General features: G+C 48.0%; 1 protein-coding gene across 2 annotated transcripts in view; it reads right to left on the bottom strand.

Moving 5' to 3' along the window:
- Nucleotides 1-22084, bottom strand: part of Osbp2 (oxysterol binding protein 2) — a 163635-nt gene extending 141551 nt beyond the window's left edge. For both annotated transcript variants that reach the window (XM_059275610.1, XM_059275611.1), the window contains exon 1: nucleotides 21424-22084. In XM_059275610.1, coding sequence (XP_059131593.1) covers nucleotides 21424-22058 — 635 coding nt within the window. In that variant the 5' untranslated portion in view covers nucleotides 22059-22084. The remainder of the gene's footprint in view (nucleotides 1-21423) is intronic.
- Between the last annotated feature and the right edge of the window lie 5633 nt (nucleotides 22085-27717).

The following is a 27717-nucleotide window of genomic DNA, read 5'->3' as shown; positions in this document are numbered from 1 at the left end:
TGCCCACGCAGACGGGACCAAATGACCAAGGGCTAAACCATCCAGAACCATGAGCCAGGATAAGAGTTGCTACCATCAGGCATTTTTGTAATAGAGATAAGAAAGTTGGATAAGACACATTTCTTGGTCACTGGGACTTGCATCTTCTGATGGAGAATACCGGAGTAGGTACTCAGAAATAATGCATCGTTTTATCTGGTGATAGTCTGTATCTATCACTTGCAAGCTAATCCCCAAGTCCCATGAGACACAGCCTGCCTGGTCCCCATCTGGCTCAGGGAGAGCACCGAGGAGAGCTTCAGAACGGTACGAGGGCTGAGGGAATCAACGCTGAAGTATGTGCAATCGTGGAATAGATCCAGGACACCTCACTCCACGCATCAGTACCACTCAACTCAACATCCATCACACCCACCTTTGCGGTTCCACTGACATGCTGGAGCACCACCATGGCCTGGAGATGGCTCAGCATGTCCTGGGATCGGGTTGAAAGCCTGCCACAGAATGTCAGGCAAGTGCTTCAGCTGCCCAGTTTTCACCGAGATGTCTTGCCAAGTAGAACATGAGTGACAGCATGTTGCTGTTTGTTTGTTTACTTGCTTCCCAATACAAAAAGATGAGCCCACAATGTCTTTCCACAGCGTTATAGTTGTAAGCTGGGTTGAGCCTCAGCCCTGAGCTTCAACAGGCAGAATCCAAGTCCTTTCCACATGCCCCTTGCTGTCTCTCAGATCCATCCTCCCTGCCCCAGTTTCCCTGCCCAGCCCCACATGGGCCATAACAAGCTCACCTAGAAGCAGCCACAGCCTCTCCATTGCCTATCCTAGACAATTCCTGTCTGAACCCCGTTTTCTGAACATTCTAGGTTTGGTGAGCATTCTGCCACTGAGCTGCACCCGTGGCCCCACCCCTTTCCTACTTCCTGCCTTTTATTAGACATCTTCGGTCCTTCTTGAGCTCACTCATTACTCCCTGGCTGATACTTCTACACCCGCAGCCTCCCAGTTTCCTGGCTGTGCCTGTCCTGTGTACATGCTGTTCCCTCTACCTTCATGCTGTTCCCTCTACCTGCGTGCTTCCCTCATCCCGTATGTTGGCCTCTCTGCCTGCGTATAGTCCTACTACTTAGACATGTCCCTCCATAGCTCAGGCTCCATCCAGCAGCCCTTGGAACTGTCACATCACCACACACTCCCATGCCCTGGGCTTCTCCCATCACTGCTAAACCTGGATCATATTCCAATTCCATGTATAGAGTTCTGTGGGAGATTCAACTCATTTATTTAATTAATGGTGAATAAAGGAACCTGTATTGCCTTCTTCATGCTACATTATACCATTAAGCAACCAAATGGCTGATAAGGGGAAGCTAAGTTTACACGCTTATTCCTATTAATAACTGTGAAAACAGTGATTGAGTCGCACCATTATAGAAGGCAGAGTGGATTGGGTGGATCTAGAAAATCACCAATATTTGTAACAAAAGATTCCCCAGTGGAGCTGAGAGATGGTTCAGCGGTTAAGAGCACTGACTGCTCATCCAGAGGACCTGGGTTCCATTCCCAGCACCCACATGGTAACTCACAACTGTAGCTAGAGTTTTCCTGCCTGGCCCACAGTCAGGACAAATCTCTCTCACCTGCCAGTCCCACAGCCGCTCAGACCCGACCAAGTAAACACAGAGACTTATATTGGTTACAAACTGTATGGCCATGGCAGGCTTCTTGCTAACTTTTCTTACAGCTTAAATTAGTCCATTTCTATAAATCTATACCTTGCCATGTGGCTCGTGGCTTACCGGCATCTTCACATGCTGTTTGTCATCGTGGCAGCTGGCAGTGTCTCTCTGACTCAGCCTTCCACTTCCCAGCTTTATTCTCCTCCTTGTCCCACCTACACTTCCTCCTGCCTGACTACTGGCCAATCAGTGTTTTATTTACCAATCAATCAGAGCAACACATTTGCCATACAGAACATCCCACAGCACACAACCATCTGTAACTCCAGTTCCAGGGAATCCCATACCCTCTCTGGCCTCCAAAGGCACCAGGCACACATGCAGGCTAAACATCTATACACATAAAATAGTAACAATAATAACACAAGAATTTAAAGATCCTTCAAGCAATGCTAGGCATTTGAACATCAAAATACATAATAAATTTGAACTCCATGGGCTCATACTGATACATATAAATTAATAGATAAATACATAAAGGAGGATACAGGACAATGCCTACTGAGAATGTGGAAGGGGCGGTGTTAACTGAAAAATCACATATTGGCAGTCATCAACGCAATAGCTGCTTTGGGGTATGAATCATCAAAGGACCCTCATACCATTGGATGAAAGTTTGTCAAGCATCAGGAGTTAACAGCGTCAGTGTGTCTTCCTATAAAAACCCCTACCCGCCTGGAGAGATGGCTCAGCAGTTAAGAGCACATACTGCTCTTTCAGAGGGCCCGGGTTTGATTCCCAGCACCTACAGGGCACACAGCTGGCTAGTTGTAACTCCAGCTGCAGGGCATCTGACACCTCTGGCCTCAGTAGGCACCGGTACATATGTGGCACACACACAGACACACAGCATACACTTGATTTAAAAAAAACAAAACACTAATTATTTAGTAATTAAGAATCATAAAACAATGACAGCATGAAATTTGCAGGCAAATGGACGGAACTAGAAAGTATCATTCTGAGTGAGGTAACCCAAACCCAGAAGGACAAACATGGTATGTACTCACTCATAAGTGGATTCTAGATATAAAGCAAAGGACAATCAGACTGCAACCCACAGAACCAGGGAGGCTACCTAGCAGGAGGGACCCTAGGATGACTATGGCTTATAATAAGTTTTGGTTTTACTCAATTACTGGGCAAGCTTCAGTGAAGCATTTCACTATTAGGATAAGAATTTGTACTGTATCAAGCTGATAATAGAAAAATAAATAAATAAATAAATCATAAAACTCATTAAGTCTGCAGTGAAGAAATCTGGCAAGCACCACCCTGGCCAAGTGATAAAAGTTACGCGCTAATAATAGAACAAGAAATCAGCGTCACATGCTTCCTGACAGCGTGTGCTGGGGAGGACACAGCACCGTGTTCCGCAACGCTCCTGCCAAAACTGCAGGACCTGACTCCAAACACCCAGAGACAGCAAGAGACCCCACAGCCAGGCGCTCTGCAGCCACTGCCACGTATTTACCGCAGATGTCAAAATTACGAATAATGGAAAAACAAAACAAATGGACCTGCTTGAAATTAATGTGGACTGTAGAGCCCTGCACTGGATCCTGCGCCTCCACAGGACCCTGGGGCAGATGGTGGACGCAAGTCGGCCTGTGGGTTATGTGGAGCATTGCGTCATGGTTTGTGCTGAGGAACGGAGAGAGTGTCCTGCCTTAAGGAATACACACAGAAAGAGCAAATGACAATGGGGTCCTGTTGAGTGGTGCAGACTGTAACCCCAGCCCTCGGGAGCCGGAGGAGGAGGATGGAAATTCAGGGCCAGCATGGACGGCACAGGAAGAACTGGTCTTTAAAAAAAAGGAAAGAGGGAGGGAAGGAGGGAGGAAAGGATAATGGGCCTCATTGTAATTACTCTTAAATAATAATGCATGTAAATATCCCACAGACACAAGGCGAACAGCATGTTAGCTATTTGGGAACTGAGTGAAGGACACAGGAGTTTTCACACTATTCCTGTAACTTACCTCCAAATTTAAAATTATATCAACATTAAAAGTATCTTCCATTGGGCTGGAGAGATGGCTCAGAGGTTAAGAGCACTGACTGCTCTTCCAGAGGTCCTGAGTTCAATTCCCAGCACCCACGTGGTGGCTCAGAACCATCTGTAATGAGATCTGGTGCCCTCTTCTGTGTACATAATAAATAAACAAATCTTAAAAAAAAAAAAAGTATTTTCCACTATTCTGATTTGTTCATTTTTATCTGACTTTATTTTATTATTTTTTTAGTTACCTGTTTGTATCTTAATGAGAGAGAGAAAGAAAAGGTATAGATTTAGGTGGGTGGGGAGGTGGGGAGGATCTGTGAGGAGTTGGGGGAGGGAAGACCATGATCAAAATACATGGTATTTAAAAATCTATTTTTGCCGGGTGCCAGTGGCACATGCCTTTAATCCCAGCACTCAGGAGGCAGAGGCAGACGGATCTCCGTGAGTTCAAGGCCAGCCTGGACCACAGAGCGAGATGCAGGATAGGTACCAAAACTACACAGAGAAACCCTGTCTCGAAAAACCAAAAAAAAAAAAAAAGAGCACTGGCTGCTCTTCCAGAGGACCTGGGTTCAATTCCCAGCAACCACATGGCAGCTCACAGCTGTCTGTAATCCACTTGCAGGGGATCTGACACCCTCACAGAAGTAAATAAATAATTAAAAAAAAAAAAAAAGGTATCCTCTACAAATCTGAAGATAAGCTTTAATGAATTGCAGGTGTGTGGAACTGACTTAGAAATTGTTAAAGACAGAGCTTGGGAGATGGCTCAGCTTGCTGTAAAAGAAAGAAGACTGGAGTGCAGATCCCCAGGATTCACATGGCTCAGCTTCAAAAAGGCAGGCAGGGGGCATCTCCTGAGCACACTGGCCACCAAGCCTGGTGCTTACATCAAAGTGAGCTCTGGGACTGATCGAGAGGCCCTGCTCAAGTAATACTGTAGAAGAGTGATCAAGGCTGGTTCCTGACATCAGTTATTGCATGCATGTGCACACATGTGCACGCACACCCACAAATACACATGTGCGCGCACACATTCAAACGTGCATATACCCACACATGTACCACACACAAACACACATGAAAAAAATAGAAAATTAAAACCAATGGTGAAATTTCAATATTAACAGGATAGGTGACAGCATTACAGAATTATTGTTATGTGTTAGACATAAAATGCATACGAATGGGGTGTTGAGGATGGCTCAGGAGGTAAAAGCACTTGCCACAGAGCCTGCCAACCTAGAAGAGAACCCACTCCCCAAAGTTGTCGTCTGACCTCCAAGAGTACTCCCACCCCTGTAATTTAAAATTAAAAGTAAGTAAAGAGACACATATGGAAGTATTATCACCCAAAGTTAAAGATGTCTGAGATCTGCTTCAAATCACACGGCACATGGACGCCACAGCTTGGGACCACAGGTGAGACCTGCTGGTGGCGGGTGACGAGAACAAGGGATTCATTATATAATATATCCACTTATATCTCCATAATCAAAAGTAAGTATAATATTTTAAATCTTCCCTGCAGGAAGAAGAATGACTTTGGTGACAACGGGGGCCTCCTGAGTCCCAGGCTCAGGAACGAGGCTGCGCACTAAGCAGCTAAGGATGAGAAGTAAGGCAACAGCGAGGTCCCCAGGGCACGGGGCTCTATTTCGAGTGCAGCCGTGGGCCTGTGACTCCGGGCTCTCCTACACGGAACATTTCAGGATACTTGAACAGATTTTCTTTTTTTTTAAGTTATCATATAACGCTGGCAGCGGCTGCCACCGCCTCCAGGGTGCCCTGAAGCTCTGCGGCTTGTGTCCTTTCGTGTAACTCGAGTGGTGTGAAAACAGACCAGAGAAGACGCTATATGAAGCAAAGAAAGTGAAGAAAAATCAGTTACCTCGACAGAGAAGGTGGAAACGCCACAAGTCGGTGGTGGCAAGGGCAGTGATGGTACACTTTAATCCCAGCACTTGGGAGGCAGAGGCAGGCAGATCTCTGAGTTCAGGGCCAGCCTGGTCTACAAAGTGAGTTCCAGGACAGCCAGGGCTACACAGAGAAACCCTGTCTTGTGGGGGAGCACACATAGAGATCAATCAAGGAAATGCTTAATTCCAAATTAACACACCAAGGCCAATCATGTTTAAATGTACAGATCACAGCATGAGGTTATGGATAATTTATTCAGGAATTTACACACACACACACACACACACACACACACACACACACGCACACGCACACGCACACGCACACCCCTGTGGCCTCTAGTACCACAGGCACTGACATTAATATTAGTTGCAAAAATCTAATGTAAAGGGGGCTCCCATCTGGCTTTAGGCAAACACAAATGGCAAACTGTCAAAACACAGGAGCAACTGTAAAACCAAAGGCCCCCCAACAAGGGCAGGCACTTGAGAGATTTCAGGGAAGGATAATTCTTCCTAGGGGTGTAGTTGCCGATAGGTTTGCCTGTGATATGCAGGCAGCTCTAACTGGACTTAATCGTTCTTTTAAAATGAATAATGGCCATGAAGGAAAGCAGGGTATATGTTGTGGGTGCTTGTGTCTGTTGGAGTTGGGGCGTTTATTATTAAGATACATTGTACATGTATATGAAACTGTCAAGAATAAATTTTATCAAGAGACTAAAGCATATGGTCACTAGAAGGGAGAGCAGAATGTGTAAACGTTCTCTGACACTCTTAATGCCCTCTATGATGTACAATCCACAGCTACGAATTTACCACTGGGCTTTGAGGGATCAACCCTCAGAGCAGAGAGTAGGTACTGTGGAATAATCGTGTTATACAAAGATTTGTCACTCAAATTGGTTTAATAACACACTTCCTGCCAGAAGCCAGGCAGGAAGTATAGGCATGGCAACCAAACTAAGGATGATGGGAAGGAAAAGGGCAGAGTCAGGGGAGATGCCAGCCAGACACTAAGCAAGGAAGATTTATAAAAATGAGGTAATAAGCCATGAGCCACATGGCAAAGAATAAGTAGAAATATAGGTTAATTTAAGTGTAAGAGTTAGCTAGTAACAAGCCTGAGCTATTGACTGAGCATTTGTTAGTAATAATAAGCCTCCAAGTCAATTATCTGGGAAGTGGCTGCCAGGTATTTGGGAACAGGTGAGTAAGGAAGAAATGCCTCTGAGTCGGTTGCTATGATTCATCCAAGTAGAATGTGGACCATGCATGTTGTGACCTCTACTCTCTCCCCTGTATTCTGCCATCATGGCAGAATGATACACCCCACTAGCCCACTCTTGCCTCAGCCACCTGCAGGCGCTCAAACAAGACTAACCCATTGCTGCTATAAACCACCCCCAGTAGTCTGTGGGGGTAAAGCTGTCCGATCTAGGAGCACAGCAAGCTGAGGATCTGTTCTCTTTTGTCTACTGTGTCAGGGTGCACACAGGATCCATTGTCACTGGAGTGTGGTGGTGGAGGAAGAGGTCCACAGCACGTGATGCTGGAGAGAGAGACCTGAGGCTTATGGCGAGCCATGGTTATATACACGCAGATGAACAGGAGACAAAAGGGAGATGCTAAAAGCCACACAAAGTGCAAGCCTCTCAGAGATCTTCCAAGGGCTTGGGAGTCTGCCCCTGATGTCACCCGCCTTCTCACAGGCTGCCGCCTCATGCAGTTCTCAGGAGGGGTAAAGATGGCTCGGGATTTGGTCGCCAGCACTTCAAAAGCAGGGGGCTAAATCTGAAGAGAGATTTACAGGGGGTAAAGTTCCTGCTGCACAGCGTTTGGGCTAGAATTCAGAACCCTCCAGCGCCTACTTACATGCAGGGTGGGCAGGGTGGCCCCAAGTGGACACAGGGGCTCCCCAGAGCAAGCAAACTGACTTGAATAGGTGAGTTCTGGGTTAAGTGACATTTGAGGTCAACCTCAGGCCTCCACATGCACAAATGCACACCCACACACGCAAAACATGCCTGAGAGAGAGAGAGAGAGAGAGAGAGAGAGAGAGAGAGAGAGAGAGAGAGACAGAGAGACAGAGAGACAGAGAGAGATTGAGATTTGAGAAGGGACCTTAGAGATGTCTCCTTGGATTTACCCGCCTACCACCACCACCACCACCACCACTAACCACCACCACCCACCTCCGCAGATGATAAAGGCACAGCTGGGTCTTGACATCAACAGTGCTCGGTTCTAACCAGCACAGTGATTCTCAGGAGGGTGGACTTTCTACCCCATGCATGTGGTCAAAGGACCTCCGATGTGAGAGTGCCAAGAACATTAGATAGGGAAAGGAGGGTATCCTCAACAAACAGCACTGAACCACTGGACACCCCACAGTGGGGGAGGGTCTGCAGCCTTATCTGATCACCTGCAGAGTGTGGCTCAGGGAGACAGCATAAGCTTGAGGCCCTGTATTTCAATCCGAAGGCTTCCAAAAAAATGTTTGTCAACTCCAAATAGAATAAAACTCTAAATTTAAGATCTAAAACTCTAAAATTCTTAGAGGAAAATGCAGGGGGAAAGGGCTGGCTTGAGACCTGGCTTTTCCAGGGTGAACCCAGAGGCAGCAAAGGGAAGCAGCGGATAGACTACAGCGCATGAGAACTGCAGAGACCACCACCAAAGCAGGAAGGAGACACCTTCAGACCACACAGCTGACAGACACTGCCGTCCTACACGTCAACAATAACAAACAACTGATTTTAAGAGTGAGCAAAAAGGTTGGGCCTGGTGGCACAGGCTTGTAATCCCAGCTACTCAGGAGGCCGAGACAAGAGGGTCATAAGTCAAGGTCTGACCGACTGACTGCACAGCAAGTGTGAGGTCAGGCTGGGCAACTTAGTGAGACTCCATCCCTGAATTTAAAACCGTATGTGTGCGTGTGTGTGTGTGTGTGTGTGTGTGTGTGTACCTGTGCATATGAGTGTGCATTTGTGTGTGTATGAGTGTACACCAGTGCATGTGTGTGCACCTATGCGTATGTGAGTGCATGAGTGTGCACCTGTGCATGTGTGTGTATGTGTGCACCTGTGCATGTGTGTGTTCATGAGTGTGCACCTGTGCATATGTGTGCACCTATGCATATGTGAGTGTATGAGTGTGCACCTGTGTATGTGTGTGTGCATGAGTGTGCACCTGTGCATATGTATGTGTGCATGAGTGTGCACCTGTGCGTGTGTACGTGTGTGTGTGTGTGTGTGTGTGTGTGTGTGTGTGTGTGAATGTATGTAAGAAGCCAAGGAGGTAGATCTATGGTACAGCATTGCCCTGAGTTCAAGCGCCACACACAAATAAAAAGGATACAAGATATGTATTTCTCTAAAATTATATAGAAATTATCAATAAGTGTATGAAAAGGTCCTCAGGGTCACTAATCACCAGAGGATGCACATTAAAGCCACAGTGACATACCACCCCACACTGGCATCAGAAACAGGCAAGCTGGGGCTGGAGAGGTGGCTGGGCAGTCATGAGCACTTGCAGAGTTCAGCTCCCAGCACCAACATCAAACACGACTACCTGTAACTCCAGCTCCAGGGACTCCAACACCCTGTTCTGGTCTATGGACACCTGCACACACGTGCACATACCCACACACGGAGATACACAGAGACAAATAATTAAAAATTAAATCGAGAGAGAGAGAGAGAGAGAGAGAGAGAGAGAGAGAGAGAGAAATGAACAACCATATAAGCCAGCAATCCTGCTTCTGGTGATGTACGAGAACCAAAAGGCTTGACTGGTCTTGATATCATTATAGCTGCTCAGTGCATCATCTCCACAGTCTCCAGGAGAGGAAAGCAGCTTGTGTGTCCTTGTTAGGTGCCTGGTGCTATGACAAACCCCTGGCTAAAACAACTTGGCCAGAAATGGGTTTATTTCAGCTCACAGTCCATCATGAAGGAAGTCGGGGACAGGGACACGGAAGCAGGAACTGAAGCAGAACCATGAAGGAACGCTGCTCATCAGCCTGTTCCCCATGGCTTGCTTTGTCAGATTTCTTATACAACCCACAACCACCTGCCCAGGAATGGCACCATCCACAGTGGGCTGGGCCCTTCCACACCAGTCATTAATTAAAAAAAAAAAAAGAAGAAAGAAAGAAAGAAAAAAGAAAAGAAAAGAAAAGAAAAAGCTACACCAACTCCTACAGGCCAATCTGATGGAAGCATTTTTTCAATGAAGGTCCCTCTTCCCAGATGACCCTAGCTTGTGTCAAGCTGACCAAACAAACAAACACTAACCAGCACACCAAGTGTCCACAACCAAAGCATAAACAAAGTGTGGTACATTCTTACAATGGAGTATTTATTACTTTAAAAAGATGCTATAAGGATGAACTTCCAAACATGCTGAGAAAAATGAGCCAGCTACAAAAAGACAAAGACTTTATGATTCCGTTTTTACAAAACAGCCCAAATAGTCAAATCCATGAAACCTGCAGGGCCTGAGGACAGGGAAAAGGGGAGGAGCTGTTCAGTGAGCACAGACTTCAGACTTGCGAGATAGGAAAACTCTGGAGATCACAGGCAGTGTGATGGCAGTCAACATTACTGATCTGCACACTTCAAAATAACGGAGATAAAGGAGGCTGGAGAGATGGCTCGGAGGTCAAGGGCACTGGCTGCTCTTCCAGAGGTCCTGGGTTTGGCTCCCAGAACTCTCTTGGCAGCTCACAACTGTAACTCCAGTTCCCGGGAAACTGACGCCCTCTTCTGGCCTCTACATGTACTGCAGGCACGTGTGCACAGACAAACATGCAGGCAGAATACTCATACACATAAAATAAAATAATCTAAAGTAATAATAACCGAGATAAGGCTGGGAACACAGGCATATTCCTGCAGTCACAGCCTCTCCCAGGAGACTGAGGCAGGAGGATTGCATGCACCCTGGCATACAAGGCCAGTTTTGAGAACATGGCAAGACTCTTCTCTTTAAAAACAAGATTAAAATAGAATGAACTGAGATAGTAAGCCTTATGTTGTGGTGCTGAAGATTGGGCCCAGGGAAGCAAGCACCTTACCAGTGAGCCACCGCCCGGACCCTTGTTTTTCTGAGGCAAACTCATGGTTCCACTCCCTCGCCCCTAAGTGCTAAGATTACAGGCATGCTCCACTGCGCCAGCTGCTCTCCCAGACAACAGACGACAGACAAGCCTGCCCTTGCAGACCACTGAAGTATTTGGTGAGTATGTGACCGCAGAGGAGCAACGCGAGTCTCCCGTGAGGCCTCCAGAACTAGCATCCCCACTTTCAGTTACACGGAACCCAGCCCTGAACAAACCAGTGAAGCTGGGAATGAAGGCTCCTGAATGAAGGGGACCCACAGGAGCAAAGAGAGAAAGGAGGGTCCCCAAGCCTCCCGGGCCACCTTGAGGCTGTGCACACAGATCTCCAAGGCAAACAGGGCAGTGCCTAAACCAAGGGAAGTCTGGGGGCGCAGGCTTGGCAGAGGATGGAAACGTGCTGCCTCCAACAGTAAGGGGAGGCTCTGAGCAGGGGTGTGCACCACGGAACACTGGGCTCGGATCTCAGCTCAGACGCCCACTTCCAGGGCTGCTGCACTGGGAACTGTGCCAGCTTTCCCGTCTATAACCACAGGTTACACTCCTTTCTCTCTGGGTTGTCAAATAGGAGTAACGCATGCATGAGCACCATGGCCACCATTATGATGACTGCTCAGATCTGGTCCTTACTAAAATCTAATGTAGTACAAGGAGGGACGTACAGGGGGCGCTGGTTCAGTCCAAATTTTTGCGTAATGCACTGAAGTTTTCTTCGAAAAGCCAAAGGCCTTAAATCCAGGCCAACCCCTGAGTAAAAGAGGGAAGATTTGGAACCTCTGCTCTTCCATTTTTCAAAGGTTCTTGTAAGCCACGAAGTACAAAATTCAAAGCAAAATGCCACCCCCACAGGCTTCACCTCGCAGTTGAGTCCCATGATGTATCATAACATGATGGCTTTACTGGGAACCAAAATCTATGGAGGAAAGAGGTCATCTAGGGAGCCCTTTTCCTCTCCTTCCTGCCTACCATGTCGTGAACTGTTCTCCTCCTGCATGCCCTGTGATTCACTGACAACCAAACCTTGAGCAAAAGAACCTACCTCCTTCTCTCTGTCAAGGGTTCAGCCTTAGTGATGAGGAAGCAGGAGGGCTCAGGTGCCCTTCTGTACAACAAACACACCCCAGATCCTTCTCCTCCATTCCTGATGGACCCCTCCACTCCATCCAGGACCCCACCCCCTCCACCTGGGACCCTCCTCCTCTATCCTGGACCTATCTCCCTCCACCCTGGACCCTTCCCTTCCATCCTGAACCCCTCTCTTACATCCTGGACCCTTCTTCATCCTGAACCTCTCCTCTCCCAGATGATGTACCTGATTCCCCCAGAAACTCCATAATGCCCCCTGGGCTACTGCAATGGTCCCCTGGGCTACTGCAATGGTCCCCCTGGGCTACTGCAATGGTCCCCTGGGCCACTGCAATGGTCCCCTGGGCTACTGCAATGGTCCCCTGGGCTACTGCAATGGTCCCCTGGGCTACTGCAATGGTCCCCTGGGCTACAGCAATGGTCCCCTGGGCCATTGCAATGGTCCAGACTGAATGCTGATTTCTTTTCTCTCTTTCCTTCTCCCCACTTCCCTCCCCTGCCGTGTTAGTGTGGGTGCACATATATGCACATGCATGTAAAGGCAAGAGGTCAGCTTTAGCTGTTATTCCTCAGGTGCTGTCATCTAATCCTGAGGGTACAAGATCTCTCCCGTTGGCTGACCTGGAGTTCATCAAAGAACCCAGGCAACCTGGCTCGAGAGCCCTGAGGACCTGTCTATGCCTCCCTAGTGCTGGATTACAAGCCTGTGTCACCATGTCCAGATTTTTTTTTTGAGCTTTATTTATTTGTGTTTTTTATTTTATGTGCATTGGTGTTTTGCTGTGTCAGATCCCCTAAAATTGGAGTTACAGACCGTTTCAAGCTGCCATGCGGGTGCTGGGAATTGAACCTGGGTCCTCTGGTAGAGCAGCCAGTGTTCTTAACCGCTAAGCCATCTCTCCAGCCCCATGTCCAGATTTTTTAAAGTGGGGATTCAGGGAATCAAACCCAGATCCTCCTGCTTACAAAAAAGCACTTTCCTGACTGAGACACCTCCCTATCTCCTCAGCCCCTGTACACTGGGTCTTTATAGCATAGAAGAGATCAATATTACAAAGCTTTTTTTTTTTTTCTTGCTTGATTGCTTTTTATGCTGGAGACCAAACCCAGGGCATCACACATGCTAAGCACACACTCTATTGTTAAGTGGTCTGCTAGCCCATGAAGTGTGTTCTCCATAAAACACTTTCCTGACACTTGAGCATCTACCAAGACCAATACATCCCAGAGGAAGCCCACACCTAGCTAACTGTGCATGGAGAAATGCCACTACACGGAAGAGCATTCAGAGCATGGTTCCTCCAGATCATCCCTGAGGAACCGAGTAGATCCAACCCAGGAACATCCAGATGACCCTGGTGTTCCTGTCAGGTCAAGATTCTGTCATCAATGACTGAGCACCCTCCATCTTAGGCAATGGCTTCTGTGAAGTTCCTGGAGAATAATAAAAGGCATGTGGTTGTGGACCGGGCACTGAGGCAAGGCAGGCCCAGGAGGGGCTGGAGGGAGGCAGCGGACATGGGCAGGGAGTGCTGTATGCACCTGGTGATCTCGGGGGAAGCCAAACCCCAAATCAGAGCAGCGCCCACAGCGCCATTAAAGGACAACACAATGTGGCAGTGTCCCATGCCAGCTCTGCAAGGCCATCTGCCCCTTTCTTGGCTTCAGGCAGTGGCCCAGCAACGCAGTCAAATGGTAGGAGTCAAACTGGTTTGAGACATGCAGAGGTGTGGCCCCGGAGGAGCCCGGAGGGGTGAAGCATTGCTAAGTGATCGGAATTCACAGAGTGGTTTTGTTTTTATGTTTTTGTTTGGTTTTGCTTTAATGGAGACATGGGGAGGCATCGCATATAAAAGAAAAAGAGCCAGTGTGACTCAGAGACTCCTGAAGCCACATCCCTGTGTGGTGACATCTGGTGTGTGATTTAGGACACACCAAGCTGCCCGTTCAGTGCGGCGCTGTTTCCTCACATCAGTTTCCAGAGCAGCAGGTTTCCCCTGCTGTTTTTCCCCTGGAGATCAACAGGCACTGACCTCGTCCTAGGGACCTCACATTCTTTACTCCCTCTTTCTCGCCCCCTCCCTCCATCTTTCCCTCCCTCCTGCTTACCCTTCCTTGGGGTTTTTTTTGGAAGGGGGGAGGGGCAGACACAGAGCTACAGACTAGATCATATACGGACCCTGGAAGGTTAGTGTGGGGGATGAGAAATGGCCCCCATAGGCTCATGTGTTTGAACACTGTGTCCCCAGTTGGTGAGACTGCCTTGGGAAGTTGTGGAATTTTTAGGACAAGGAGTCTGGCTGAAGGATATGTCACTTGAAAGTTTGTAGCCTCACTCCACTTCTAGTTTGCTCTTTCCAGTTCCTATGTATAGATAAAGTTGTGATGAGCCAGCATCCCACTCCTGCTGCTATGCTGTCTCCATGTACACACAGACAGACAGACAGACAGACACACACACACACACACACACACACACACACACTATGGACTCTCCTTCTAGAACTGTAAGTCAAAATAAACCCTTCTATAAGTTGCTTTGGTCATATAAATAGAAGAGTCACTAATACAGCTGGCATATGGCTTGATCTGGTCAGAAACAAGAGGACACCCCATCACTCAAAGCCAAGAGGGAGCATTCACTGTCCTTGAAGCAGAGTGAGGGTTAACCCTCACCCATGACCGGCATCACTGGGGTCTGCAAGATTCACACACAAACTTGAGGCTGCTATCCTTCCAAGGGCCTGCTTCTAAGACTAGTCCTGGATTGGAGTCTGGGAGCTTTGGATTTTGGGGTGCTTCCTGCCATTCCTTAGATGAAGATCATGCTCAGGCTGACTGTACAATGTGGTGTATGTTGACGATGATGCTCAGGCTGACTGTACAATGTGGTTTATGTTGACAGTGATGCTCACACTGTCTATACAATCTGGTGTATGTTGACAATACAATGTAGTTTATGTTGACAATGATGCTCAGGCTGACTGTACAATGTGGTTTATGTTGACACTGTCTATATACAATCTTGTATATGTTGGAGATCTGCTCTCCTTACAGGAATCTGGGATTTAGGCACATGCTGGATAGGGTGCTTCCATAGGATCATCCTACAGCAAAAGCTTGGGCTAAGAAACAAGCCCCCTGTGGTGGCAATATTTCACACATGTTGTCAAGTATTACTGGAGAATTGGATGTGTCTTGTGTGACTCCACTGAGTCAGTCCCCTAGAAGCTGGCACCATGGGTGTGCATTCCCTGGAGTTCACCCCATGTGTCCTTCCCCCCATTTTTTCTGATCTGATAGTTTTATTGTAAGGCTAACTGAATGCCACATCTTACTGAGTCCTCCTAACAGTGCATCCATCTCGGGGTTAGACTTGGACCCAAGAGCCAAGTGAGGACAGGAGTCGGGGAGACATCTGCAGGGTCAGGTCCTGGCGTTGCTCCTGAGCTGCACCATGGAAGGCAAAGCCATGCTCCTTTACTGGAGAAGACCTCACAGATGAAAGGACAGCCCTGTTATCCAAGAGCAATGGAGGGTAGAGGCCTCATCTCTGCCTGTGGTCTGCTTCCCATGGAGTCTCTCATGTGTAACACACAGAAGGCAAACAGGCCCACACAGCTAATTTAAAGAGCTACAAGCTTGGCAGAAACATCCTTGAAAAAAAACTTTATTTTTGCTTTTCATTCCTTTATCCACAACCAACTTCACAAAGTGACAAGTCACCCTTGTGCATGCAGACTACATTAAACACAACTCTACAGAAATACCAATGGGCCAGGGACTGCAGAGGGGGCTCAGTGGTTAAGAGCACTCGCTACTCTTGAAAAGGATCAGAGTTCAGCTCCCAGCACCCACATCAGGCTCACAATTGTCTGTAACTTCAGCTGCAGGTGATCTGACACTTCTGGCCTCCACAGGCACCTGCACACACACACACACACACACACACACACACACACACACACACACAAAATATTCTCTAAAACAATGAACCACACAAAAACGAGCTGTAAATTCACCGAATCACTCATCACAACACATTTGAGCCTGTTGACATATTTTATCTGTGTTTCTGTCACTTTTCCAGCACTTCTGGCTTAAGCCTGCCTGCTCCACTGTACATGCCCAATCTTATTTCAATAAACAAGGTTTTACATAGAAAACAAACTAAGAAACACACTTGTTTTTTGTTTCAAACCCATCAATATATAGGCACCTCTCATTCATTCATTTATTCCCTTGGCCACTCACAGACTAACCGAGCTATAGATACAATTATGGAGGCAAAGCACCAGGTATGCCAGAAAGACGATGCGGAGCTTGCCCACGGTGTCCTCGTGGCACAGAGTTGTCTCGAGATGCCCACAGACACACCCTGTAAGTTCCTAGAGAAGGAAGCCTTGTTCCTTGGTGTTGCCAGAGCCATCACAGGCACTTCAGAGGGGTTCCGTGCAGGGATGTGCTTCCTTCTACAACCCCAGGGCCACTGGCTCAGGGGAGCCTGCACCACAGCAGGGAGGTCCTGACCAGGCCAGTGGCTGGAAGCCGCCAGGGTACTAGTTAAGCAGAAAGCAGACCGAAGCTACGATGTGGCGTCAGGACAGAGAGGGGGACTACAGGAAAGACACGCGGGCTTGGAAATTCCATCTGGTATGGAACGAGGCGGGAGGAGGCAACAAGCATGACTCAGGTTTTCAGCTCTTCATGGAAAGAGGAAAGTTCAGAGGAGGTTTCATGAGGGAAGTTACAGTTCATGTCAGCAGAACTCATTAAAAACGTCAGCACGCTCAGCATATCTCCAACCCCTCCTGGTCTGCTTATCACTCCTGGCAACAACTCTTATCATTGTTATTACACATTCATGTCTGTGTGTTCCTTTCCAGCCTCTTAACACATGAAACACTCCGCATTTCAAAGTCAAGCCTAACTAATATGATCGGCCTACCTCCCGGGGGGGCCTCAGTGCCTCACCCCACAGACATGCGGCTCCTCTTCACGGTTTCAGAGGCATTTTGCTGCGGACGGGCTTTTGTTTCCCTACTTCATCAATGAGGTGATAATGAAGTGACATCAAAAACAACCTTGGGGCCCAACCTCCACAAGGTTGGCCCTGGAATGCTGAGCTCACAGTAGAGATAAATAATCCATCTAGGGACCAAGAGGGGAGCCATTTTTGTTACCTGGCCCCCACCCTGAAACGGGTCCAGCTCCTCAGATGTGCAATGGTCTTCAGCAGGGCATTTTAAGTTTTACTCTTGCTTGACCACTGCCTTTTTTCTCCAGGTTCTGGGCTAAGGTCCTCCTTGTTAACTGGCTTAGCCCCTTACTGGGCGTAGATCAGAATGGGCAATAAAAACATTTTTAAAATGTTTCTGTCTGAAATCATCCCCTGAGAAACAAATGTCATTTATGAGACCAAACAAGCAACTGGCACACAACACAGCATCCTGCCTCACCTTATCAGTTTCCTTAATGTGAGAAAGGTCGGGTTGGGAATTTTAGTTCTCTATAATGACTTGTTGGGATAAATACCTTTGAAAATTCTGTATCAGTATGAATTCTTCTCTAATTTCGTGTAATTAAATGTTCTCTGTGAGACAAGAGCTAGGAATAAAATGCTTAAAATGGGAACTAGCTGCAGAACTGGAATGTGAAACTGTATTCCTGGGTGGCGTCTGAACAGACACATAACTAAGGGTGCCAGGCAATGGAGAACATCTCACCCTCCATCTTACTATGTCTTACCACATTGTTGGAGAGGACTGTATACAGTGACCACACCTCCCAGAAATGCTGCTTACATGTGACAGTATTTACAAGCAGCATCCTTTAACTCCTGGTAGCATGTCACCGCATCCATCTGTTGGCCTAGGCACTGTGAGGCAAAAAAAAACCCAGACTATCAGGATGGCCAGGCTGCCTGACAGGCCCCTGGGGAGAGCCAACATTTGCTGATGGAACCAGTCCTTGGCACTAAGTCAAGCCTGAGGAGAGCAGCACTCCTTATTTTCATATGGTCATTGCTGGTCCCCAGGATTCCTTCAGAGACTTTTGAAGATGAACTCTTCCCTTCAGAATACCCAATGGAGGCACCTGAAGTGTATTTTGTGGCCATAAATTGGCACACTAATTTAGCTAAATTGGGAAGAATACATTTAGATGTTTTGAAAGGTAAGTGATCCCCAGCCCTGAAGATCTACACAATGCTATTATTGGTCCCTTTGTGAAGGGCTCCTGATACAGATGATAATCAGCAGGCGATGGACGGAGCGGTGGAAGGCCATGGACCGGGCTCCACACTGTGAGTAACACGTAAGTCGGTCTGACCAAGCGTGCTCCACTTCTGTTCTCTGAGACTGCCGCCGTCTTTGTTTGCGTTCAATAAACACGCTCTTAGAAACAGTTCAAAATAAAAGACCGGGCAGCTTCAGTCTGTTGGCGATGAAACGCACATTAGCAAATCTGTCTTGTCCTGATTCACCGCTACGAAGCATGAGCAAAGGCTAGCTCATCATCTGGGTTGCTGTGGAACATTTAAAAGCAATGGCCTCTGGTTTTGTTTGGTTTTGTAGCATGAGTTAGGTTTAAAGCACGAAGAATAAAGGTAGTTGTCAGGGTTAACTGCAGGAGTGTGGGTGCTTTTATTTTACAGTTTTAGAGGGAAGTTGGTTTTATTTTAATTTCATGGGATGCTTCCCCTCCTCCTCTATATGAGGGTTTAACTGCAGTGTTAAGAGCCAGGCTGCACTGGCTGCTCTTGCAAAGGACCCGGGTTCAATTCCCAGCACCCACATGGTGGTTCACAACCATCTGTCACTCCAGTTCCAGGTGATCTGATGCCCCCTTCTGACCTCCAAGGGTACCAGGCAAACATATGGTGAATAGCCATATATGCAGGTAAAAAATTCATACATAAAATAATTCTAAATATGTAATGTTTTAAAAGCAGCTAAACAGGACCAGCGAGAGGGCTCAGTAGGTGAAGGTACCTGCTGCCAAGCCTGGTAACCTGAGGTCAATCCCCCGGACTCACATGGTGGAAGGAGAGAACTATCTCCTGACAGTCTCCTCTGACCTCCACATGGGTCTCAGGGCAGGCATGAGTTCCTCCTCACCCAATAATTGAACAGCAGCTAACTAGTTCTTTAGATTGCATTCTTTAGCCAAGTCTGAGGCACAAAGGTCAAGAGTTTAAGGTCAGCCTGGGCTACACAGGGAGGCTGTCTCAAAGAAAGAGAACAGGCCAGGAGGGACAGTAAAGTGGTGTCACACACAGGAAACGCCAAGAGGCTGTGGAGGAACCCGAAAAGTTCCAGACAGCGGAGCAGAAGAGCGGCTGACCCAGCTTCTCCAAGGGACAGTCTCCATCTTGACACGTACTGTGAGCAGGGTGCGAGCGGGTAAGCTACTAACGCTCATTCCTTCAGCCTCAGTTTCCCCTTCCCGGCAGACTTTACATGAAGCTAAGAACGCACGAATGGATAAATGTCAGGATCACTCATTCCCCCTAGCTGAGCCAAGAACAACTATGCCCACCTGGACTCTAGAAACAGCCCAATGAAGTGACAGAAGCTGGCTTTACACACACACACACACACACACACACACACACACACACACACAGAGAGAGAGAGAGAGAGAGAGAGAGAGAGAGAGAGAGAGAGACTTTTTCTCTCTTCCTTCTTCCTCCAAACCAGAGTTCATCTCTACAACCTTGTCAGCAAGCAGTAAAAATTTTTTTCTTAGTGGCCCAGAGAATCTGCATCCTAGGATTACCTTCAAATGCCAACTGTCTATACAAGCCATGGGAAGAAGCCAGAATGGGGAACCTTTGCTTTTCTAATGCAAACAAAACAAACCAGCATGAGGCGAGGTCATACGTCCTACTTTGACCTCTACAGTTTAGCACACCTACCAAGCACAGACAGTACTGGAAGCCGGAATCCAGGGTGACTGTGCCTTGGCACAATCATGGAACAGGCTTGTCTCGTGTGTTACTTCATGTTGCAGGGCAGTTTTCTAAAAACTAACATTTTTCAGTAAGCAAGCTTCCAGACAAGTTGGTTCTCGAGGGGTGAGATCACTGAAGAGCTTTGCGTCCAAGAGGCCTGAGTAAGAATCTCTGGGCAGGTGACCAGATGGCAAAGCTATGTTCTCGGGGCTCAGAATATCCACTTGTGCAATAAGACGATATTAAAAGCTACCTTACACCATGGCTAGAGGGATGACATGAATGAATGCACCATAAAATGAAGTGTGTGGTCCACAGCTGACATGATGCCCCTTGCCTCCAAACGAAAAGTAACTCAGCAATTCACTGAGGGCCCCTGCCGTGGCCTATCTGGGTAAAACAGTTGCGTGACAGAAGTGTATGTTAAGATACATTAAAATCGCGTCTGGAAAGGATCTCCTGTTGGTTGGTATGCTAACTCTAAGGACAGTGTGTTCTGGGTCACAGCTGAGGGGGTCAAAGGACACCAAGACACTGCGTGCATAGGACACATTCAGACTCATCTTAACTTTCTCCTCCACGGGGAAGCAAGCATGGCCAATGACCGCCCCACCGTGGTGCAAGGGCCACATTTGACCAGTGGAGCGCAACAATTCTCAGCCATAACACACTTAACTAAACCAGGCACTTGGTCTCCAAAGTGCTGGGAAGAACAGTCTAAACCGTGTGGCAAGGACCTGAAGTATTTTCAGAGCAAAGTGACTCGGGGAACTCCAGCTCCGACAGGAACTCTGTCCACGACAGTGAAGGAGAGCTCCTTGGAGTGTGACCCTGGACCAGCATCACAGTCCTTCCTCAGGAGCTTTTAGAAAAGCTTTCCTCAGGTCTACTGCAGGAGGGATTCAGAAAGAGGCCTAGACATTGTTGCAGCAATCCCACCAAGTTTGAGAACCACTGATCTAGAGTGACCTGAGATCGAGAAGCTTAAACTCCCAGGAAATATCTAGTGTGAAAGGGAAGGAAGCCTTGGGGAAGTTCCCACTTCCAACCAGCATTAGTGGGGGTAGTGTTAGCCATGTCTCTGCAGTAAAAGTGTCCGTTCTGCACAGAACTTCAGCTTGGGTTCCCAAAGGGCACACCCTGTGTCTGATAATAGCTGTGGGTCTGCTAGTCCCAGCAAAGGTAGGAAACAAACCGAGTAACCGCCTGAAGAGGGAACAGCAGCCCTTCCCAAGAGAGGATCCTAAGTGTGGAGTTTAGTAACGGTCTCCTTCCACTCCTAACACAGTGAACCAGAAACAGCAAGGACTTTATAGGGCTGGCTATGGCTGTCCTCCCAGGCTCCACAACTACCAAGACAGGAGGGGAACCAAGAACCTAGTTCACTCCTCCACTCCATCTCCCCACTCACCCTTTAAAGTCAAGCTTGCCAGAGACCATGTCCACAGGTCCCATCCACCCTTGGCAGTTGCCAAGCACTACTTCTATAGGAGTTCATGCTTCCAAATATCTCAGAAGGTTGTGATGACACACCACAGTCGAGGCCCGCCATCACCACCCTCCAACCTCAGACCTCCCACCCCGGCACTTCCGTACCTGTAGTAGGACAGCAGGCCATTGCCCAGCACGAACCAGCGGCGCTGGTAGCCTTTCAGGTAGTTAGTCCACTTGAGGAGCCAGCCCTTGTAGCTGTCCAGAGGTGGTGCGACCATTGGGACACCAGCCCCTGAAACTGGACTCCCGACAGTAGTCTTCGCCTGTCCTGGTCGCTGAAGCGGCTGGGGCTTTGACACTGACCTGGGCTCGGGCTTGGCCAGGGGCGCGTTCCCTACAGTTGACCCCAGAGAGGTTAGCTCCTCCGATGAGATTTTGGTGAAGGGCCCAGCCCCTACTCTTGGGCCCGCCTCTGCCTCTAGCCATAAATCCTGTAGCTCCGATTCCTGCCCAGCCCCCGAGGGCCCTGGCTCAGACGTCGTCTGGGGCCCAGGTTCAGATCTCGGCACCGGTTCAAAAACTGGCTTGCACACCTGTTCGGACAGCAATTCCCGCTCTGGTGCCTGCACAGGCTGGAGCTGAGGCTTGGGCTCCGGCCCTGAGCCGGATGTAGACGAGCTCATGCCCGGCGCCGCCGTGTGGCAGGACAGGCAGGGGACAACCGTGAACAGCGACGACAGCCCGCGGGAGCGGCCAGCGCAGCCGCCGCCTCGGCTCAGAGCGGCCGCTTTCCCCATAGAGCTGTGGACCCGAGCGCGGTCGAGAACGGAGTGGGGGCGGGGCGGGAAGGGGTCTGGGCGGGGCCTGTTCGGAGGGCGGGGCAGGGCGGGGTCGGTGGAGGAGTGGGCGGGACGGGTGGGGCCCTCACGTGAGCGGTGCGGACCCGGGGCGCGCGTGGGTCCGCGTGGGTTCCTCCACTGCTCAGGCTCAGGTGGAACACCGTGGGCCAGGAGCTGGGCAGGCAACGTGGAAGGCACCTCGAGCTTCAGGCTCCCACCCGGGGCTGCTGTCCCGCCTGTACCAGGCGCTAGGGGAACAATGGTGAATGAAGGCCACGAGGTGCGCTTGGGCGCTGCTCTGGACAGCCGTGGGTCTTGGACATCAAATCCCAGGCTCTGGGAGTCAGATCTGGGGAAATCCAGGCAGGGCCCAATCCCTAGCCGTGGAAACTGCAGCCCCTTCACGAGCTTCCTTTTGCTCTTCTGTATAATGAAGACAATACAGCGGCTGTAATAAGATAGTGTACATGAGGCACATTTGATAGTAGATGCTCAGTGAGTATCATTATTAGCTAGAGAGCTCTGTGATACATTTTGTCAGGGACCTGAGCAGGAGATGAGAGCAAGGTTGACAAGCTTGGGAAGCAGCCCCTATGCATGTGTGTGTCAGATGTGTTTGCAGCCCTCAGGGAGGGAAGCTAACTAATAAATTCTTAACAATATGTTTTGACTCCTGCAGCAAATTGCCAAGCTTCCTCAGATGACAGGCTTGTCATTAGTTCTAACAAAGAGACAAGGTTTGCAGCGTCAGAGGGACAAGAAAGTCATGCAAGGAGAAACCAGTGTATACAAAGCCCCACATCAGGGGTGAGCAGCTTGTCTGGCAAGTGGCAAACAGTTCGGTGTATTGACAAGGGGAAGGCAGGACACAGTAGGGCTGGCCCACACCCCACCACGAAGAATGCCCTTCATCCTACAGAAACTGGGGCTGCTGGGGATAAGGGAGATTTTTTTTTTCACTTTGCTAATTTATTGGTTTGCTTTGTTTTGTTTTGTTTTTGGTGTTTTGAGACAGGGTCTTTATATGTAGTCCAGGCTGGCCTTCACCTCTAAATGTTCGTTTCTCAGCCAGATTTCTGGGATTACAGATGTGAGCCATCACATCTTGTCCAGACCTTTCACTTTTAAAATGCTGAACAAGAAAAGAAAAACTTTAAAATCTCTGATCTTTCCTGAAAAAAAAAAATTGTAGCTCCAAGTCTGGAGCAGGAAATGCACAAGATGGACCCACCTGGAGCTGGAGCAGTGGCTGATCTTGCAAAGGACCTGGGATCTGGTTCCCAGCACTCACATGGTGGCTCACAACTATCTCCAGTTCCAGGGGGACCCAATGCCCTCTTATGACATATGGTGCACAAGTATATACATGCAGTCAAAGCAGTCATACACATTTTTTAAAAAAAAAAAAAAAAAAGGAGAGAAAGAAAAGATGAACTTACCTGGGAGTTCTGGTCATACTAAAAAGCAAAGAGCTTGTGGTGGTTTGAATGAAAATGGCCCCTAGACCCACAGGGAGTGGCACTATTAGGGGGTGTGGCCTTGTTGGAGCAAGTGTGACCTTGTTGAAGGAAGTGTGTCACTCCCGGCAGGCTTTGAGGTTTCTGATGCTCAAGTCAGACCCAGTGTCTCACTCTCTCTTCCTGCCAATCCAGATGTAGAACTCTTGCCTCCTTCTCCAGCATCATGTCTGCCTACATGCCACCATGCTTCCTGCCATGATGACAATGGACAAAACCTCTGAACTGTAAGCCAGCCTCAATTAAATGTTTTCCTTTGTAAGAGTTGCAGTGGGCATGGTGTCTCTTCACAGCAGTAGACACTGACTAAAACAGTGGGTAAAAAATATTTGCTACTAAACCTGACAAGCTGAGTTCAGTTCCCCTGGTCCAGCTAATCCAACAATGGTGACTGTGAATGGAAAGTCCAAAAATCCAGTAGTTGCTTGGTCTACAAGGCTGGGTGTCTCAGCTGGTCTTCTGTATATGCTGGAATCCCAAAGAGGTAGGCTCTAATGGTAGTGAAGGAATGGCCTTGCTAGCAAGACTGGGGTGAGCAGGCAAAGAGCAAAAGCTTAGTTTTATTATGTCTGTTATGTAAATATTGTCAGAATCAAAATGGAGTCACTTATGCCAAATCCAAAACAAAGCAGAAGTAGAAAGCCAAAGGGGGAGGGCTATGATGAGTACATGAGTCTGGTTAACAGCTGCTACATGACGTGGTGCATCTAAAACCACAGCTTTGCACAAAGGCCACCACGACCTTAGTTACATGAAGAATTTCTGCAGTGCCCTATTCAACCTTAGACTGGCGCCATCCTTATTGATTACTCTAGCCGTGGATAATTGATGTTTCTTTTTCAAAACATGTATAACCTTTATTTTCCCTTTAAATATTCTCAATTCAACTGAGCACGGTAGCACACACCTGTATCCCTAGCACCTGGGAGGCAGAGGCGGGAAGAGTATGTTCAAGGCCATCCTGGGGTTACACAGCTAGTCTCGAAGTAAACGAACAGAAAACACAAGGTCTTCCTCACCTCAGCCTCCCAGATAAACCACTATGACCCATCACAGCATGCAGGACTCAATTTCAACCCTCTGTTTAATTTATTTTTATTTTTTGTGCATTGGTGTTTTGCCTGTATGTATGTCTGTGTGAGGATGTCGGATCCCCTGAAATTGGAGTTACAGACAGTTGTGAGCTGCCATGTGAGTGCTGGGAATTAAACCTGGGTCCTCTGGAAGAGCAGCCAGTGCTCTTAACTGCTGAGCCGTCTCTCCAGCCCCTGTAAAATACTTTTCTAAAGAAATTGAATTATGGGCTGAGATAACTCAGTATGTTTACCTGACTTACGGGCACAAAGCTTTGATTCCCAGATGCCTGATATCCCTTAACTTAGTGTTGATGAAGGGATATTAAGGCTCAGGAGCTGGGATTGCAAGTGCAGGCCACCACACCCAGCTCTCTTTACATCAATTCTGGTACACTGTGTAAAACCTCCACAATGGGAAGACTAGAACTCATGTCCATCACTGATCCTATAAGACACAAAATGGTGAGAGGGGTACTAGCACACTTGAAGAGTCTTGTCGCCATTTTCCTTGTGACTGCCCTTAGGGTTGGAGATGCTGCTGCTCAACTGGGTGAATTAAATGCAATGGTTTAATTGGGCCCCGAGGTGACTGCAGTGCATTGCCAAAGGCAGGTGATTGTAGTTATCATAACGGGCAGCACAGACAAATCGATGTTCATAATGGCCTGGCCCATAATGGGCAGCACAGGCAAAGTGAATTTTATGGTGGCATGACTCATATGGACCTTTTGTTGTGGCTAATCAATCACGGTGTTTCCAGGCATGAAGTAGATAAGAAGCCTACTACATTTCTGTTTGATCTGTGTAAGTGGGAAAATCCTAAAAACGAGAGAAAGGCTACAAAGGATAGTAGCAAAAGACGATCTCGACCCGTGCATCAATTTCCAGACTTGAGCCAGTTTGCAGACCCAGAACCCCTTGAATGAAGGGATGCCAGGTTCCCTGAGGAAGGACTTGATAAAATACCTAGCTGTTTTACTGTTAGCCTTTCTCCAGTCCTTCCCCAGAGGGACCTACAACCTTTCATGAGTGTAACTGTACTGGGGGAAAGGAAACAATCAGACTTTCTGGGGTCTATTGGATACTGGTTCTTAATTGACACTGATTCCAGGAGACCCCAAGAAACGCTGTCACCCTCCAGTTAAAGTAGGGGATTATGGAGAGCAGATGATTAATGGAGTTTTGGCTGATGTCCTACTCACAGTAGGTCCAGTGGGTCCCCGAACTCATCCTGTGGTTATTTCCCCAGTTCCAGAATGTATAATTGGGATAGATATACTTAGAAGTTGGCAGAATTCTCACATTGGTTCCCTGACCTGCGGAGTGAGGGCTTTTATGTTTGGAAAGACTAAATGGAAGCCTTTAGAGTTGGCTCTGCCAAAGAAAATAATGGAGCAAAACCAGTATTTGATCCCTGGAGGAACTGCAGAAATTATGCACAAATTAGTGCCACCGTCAAGGACTTGAAAGATGCAGGGGTGGTGGTTCCCACCATATCTCCCTTTAACTCTCCTACCTGGACAGTACAGAAGACAGATGGATTATGGAGACTGACATTGTCTATCAAAAACTCAGAGTCAGGTAGTGATTCTGATTACAGCTGCTATACCAGATGTGGTGTCCTTACTTGGACAAATTAACATATCTCCTGGTACATGGTATGCAGCTATTGATCTAGCAAATGCCTTTTTCTCAGTGCCTGCCCATAAGGACCACCAGAAGCAATTTGCTTTCAGTTGGCAAAGCCAGCACTAAACCTGTAGTGGTTTAAAAGAAAATGGCCCCTAAAAGGAGTGGCACTATTAGGGGGTGTTACTTTGTTAGAGTGAGTGTGGCCTTGTTGGAAGAAGTGTCTCACTATGGAGGCAGGCTTTGAGGTCTCCTAAGCTCAAGATACTGCAGTCTAGTGTGACAGTCTAGTTCCTGTTCCTGCAAAATGTAGGACTCTCAGCTACTTCTCCAGTACCATGTCTGCCTGCACGCTGCCGTGTCCCACCATGATGATAATGGATGAACCTCTGAACTGTAAGCGAGCTACCCCAATTAAATGTTTTCCTTTATAAGAGTTGCTGTGGTCATGGTGTCCCTTCACAGCAATAGAAACCCCAACTAAGACAATACCTTTACAGTTTTACCTCCAGGATATATTAACTCTCCTGCCTTGTGTCATAACTTAGTTAGGAGGGACCTTGATCATCTGTCTCTTCCACAGAACATCACAGTGGTGCACTATAATGTCAACATTATGCTGATTAGACCAAGCAAGCAGGAGGTAGCAACCACTCATTAGTAATGCATTTGTGCATCAGAGGATGGGGAATAAATCCAACCAAAATTCAAGGGCCTTCTACCTCAGTGAAATTCTTAGAAGTATGCTGGGCAGTGGTGGTGCACGCCTTTAGTCCCGGCACTTGAGAGGTAGAAGCAGGAGGACCTCTGTGAGTTCAAGGCCAGGCTGGTCTACAAAGTGAGTTCCAGGACAACCAGGATTGTTACACTGAGAAACCCAGTCTTGAAGAACAAAAAACAAAAAGCAAAAACAAAGAAAAATAATCTTAGGAGTCCGGTGGTGTGAGGCATGCAGAGCTATTCCTTCTAAAGTGAAGGATAATTTATTGCACCTGCCTGCCCCTCTACCACCAAGAAAGAGCACAATATTCATTGGGCCTATTTGGATTCTGGAGACAGCACATTCCCCACTCGGGTGTGTTACTCCAGCCCATATACCAAGTGACTCAGAAAACTGCTCGCTTTGTGTGGGGCCTGGAACAGGAGAAGGCTCTTCACCAGGTCCAGGCTGCTGTGCCGGCTGCTCTACCACTTGGACCACATGATCCAGCAGAATGGGCAGGACGTGAGGTGTCAGTGGCAGATGGGGATGCTGTTTGGAGCCTTTGGTACGTCCCTACAGGTGCATGACAGAAGAGACCTTTGGGATTTTGGAGCAAGACTCTACCATCTGCCATTGTTGGATTTGCTGGACTGCAGCCTGAAAATCGTTCCGATAAATCACACACACACACA

Source organism: Peromyscus eremicus, chromosome 10, assembly GCF_949786415.1.
Source record: "Peromyscus eremicus chromosome 10, PerEre_H2_v1, whole genome shotgun sequence".
NCBI lineage: Eukaryota > Metazoa > Chordata > Mammalia > Rodentia > Cricetidae > Peromyscus > Peromyscus eremicus.
This window is presented reverse-complemented; position numbering and strand designations above follow the sequence as displayed.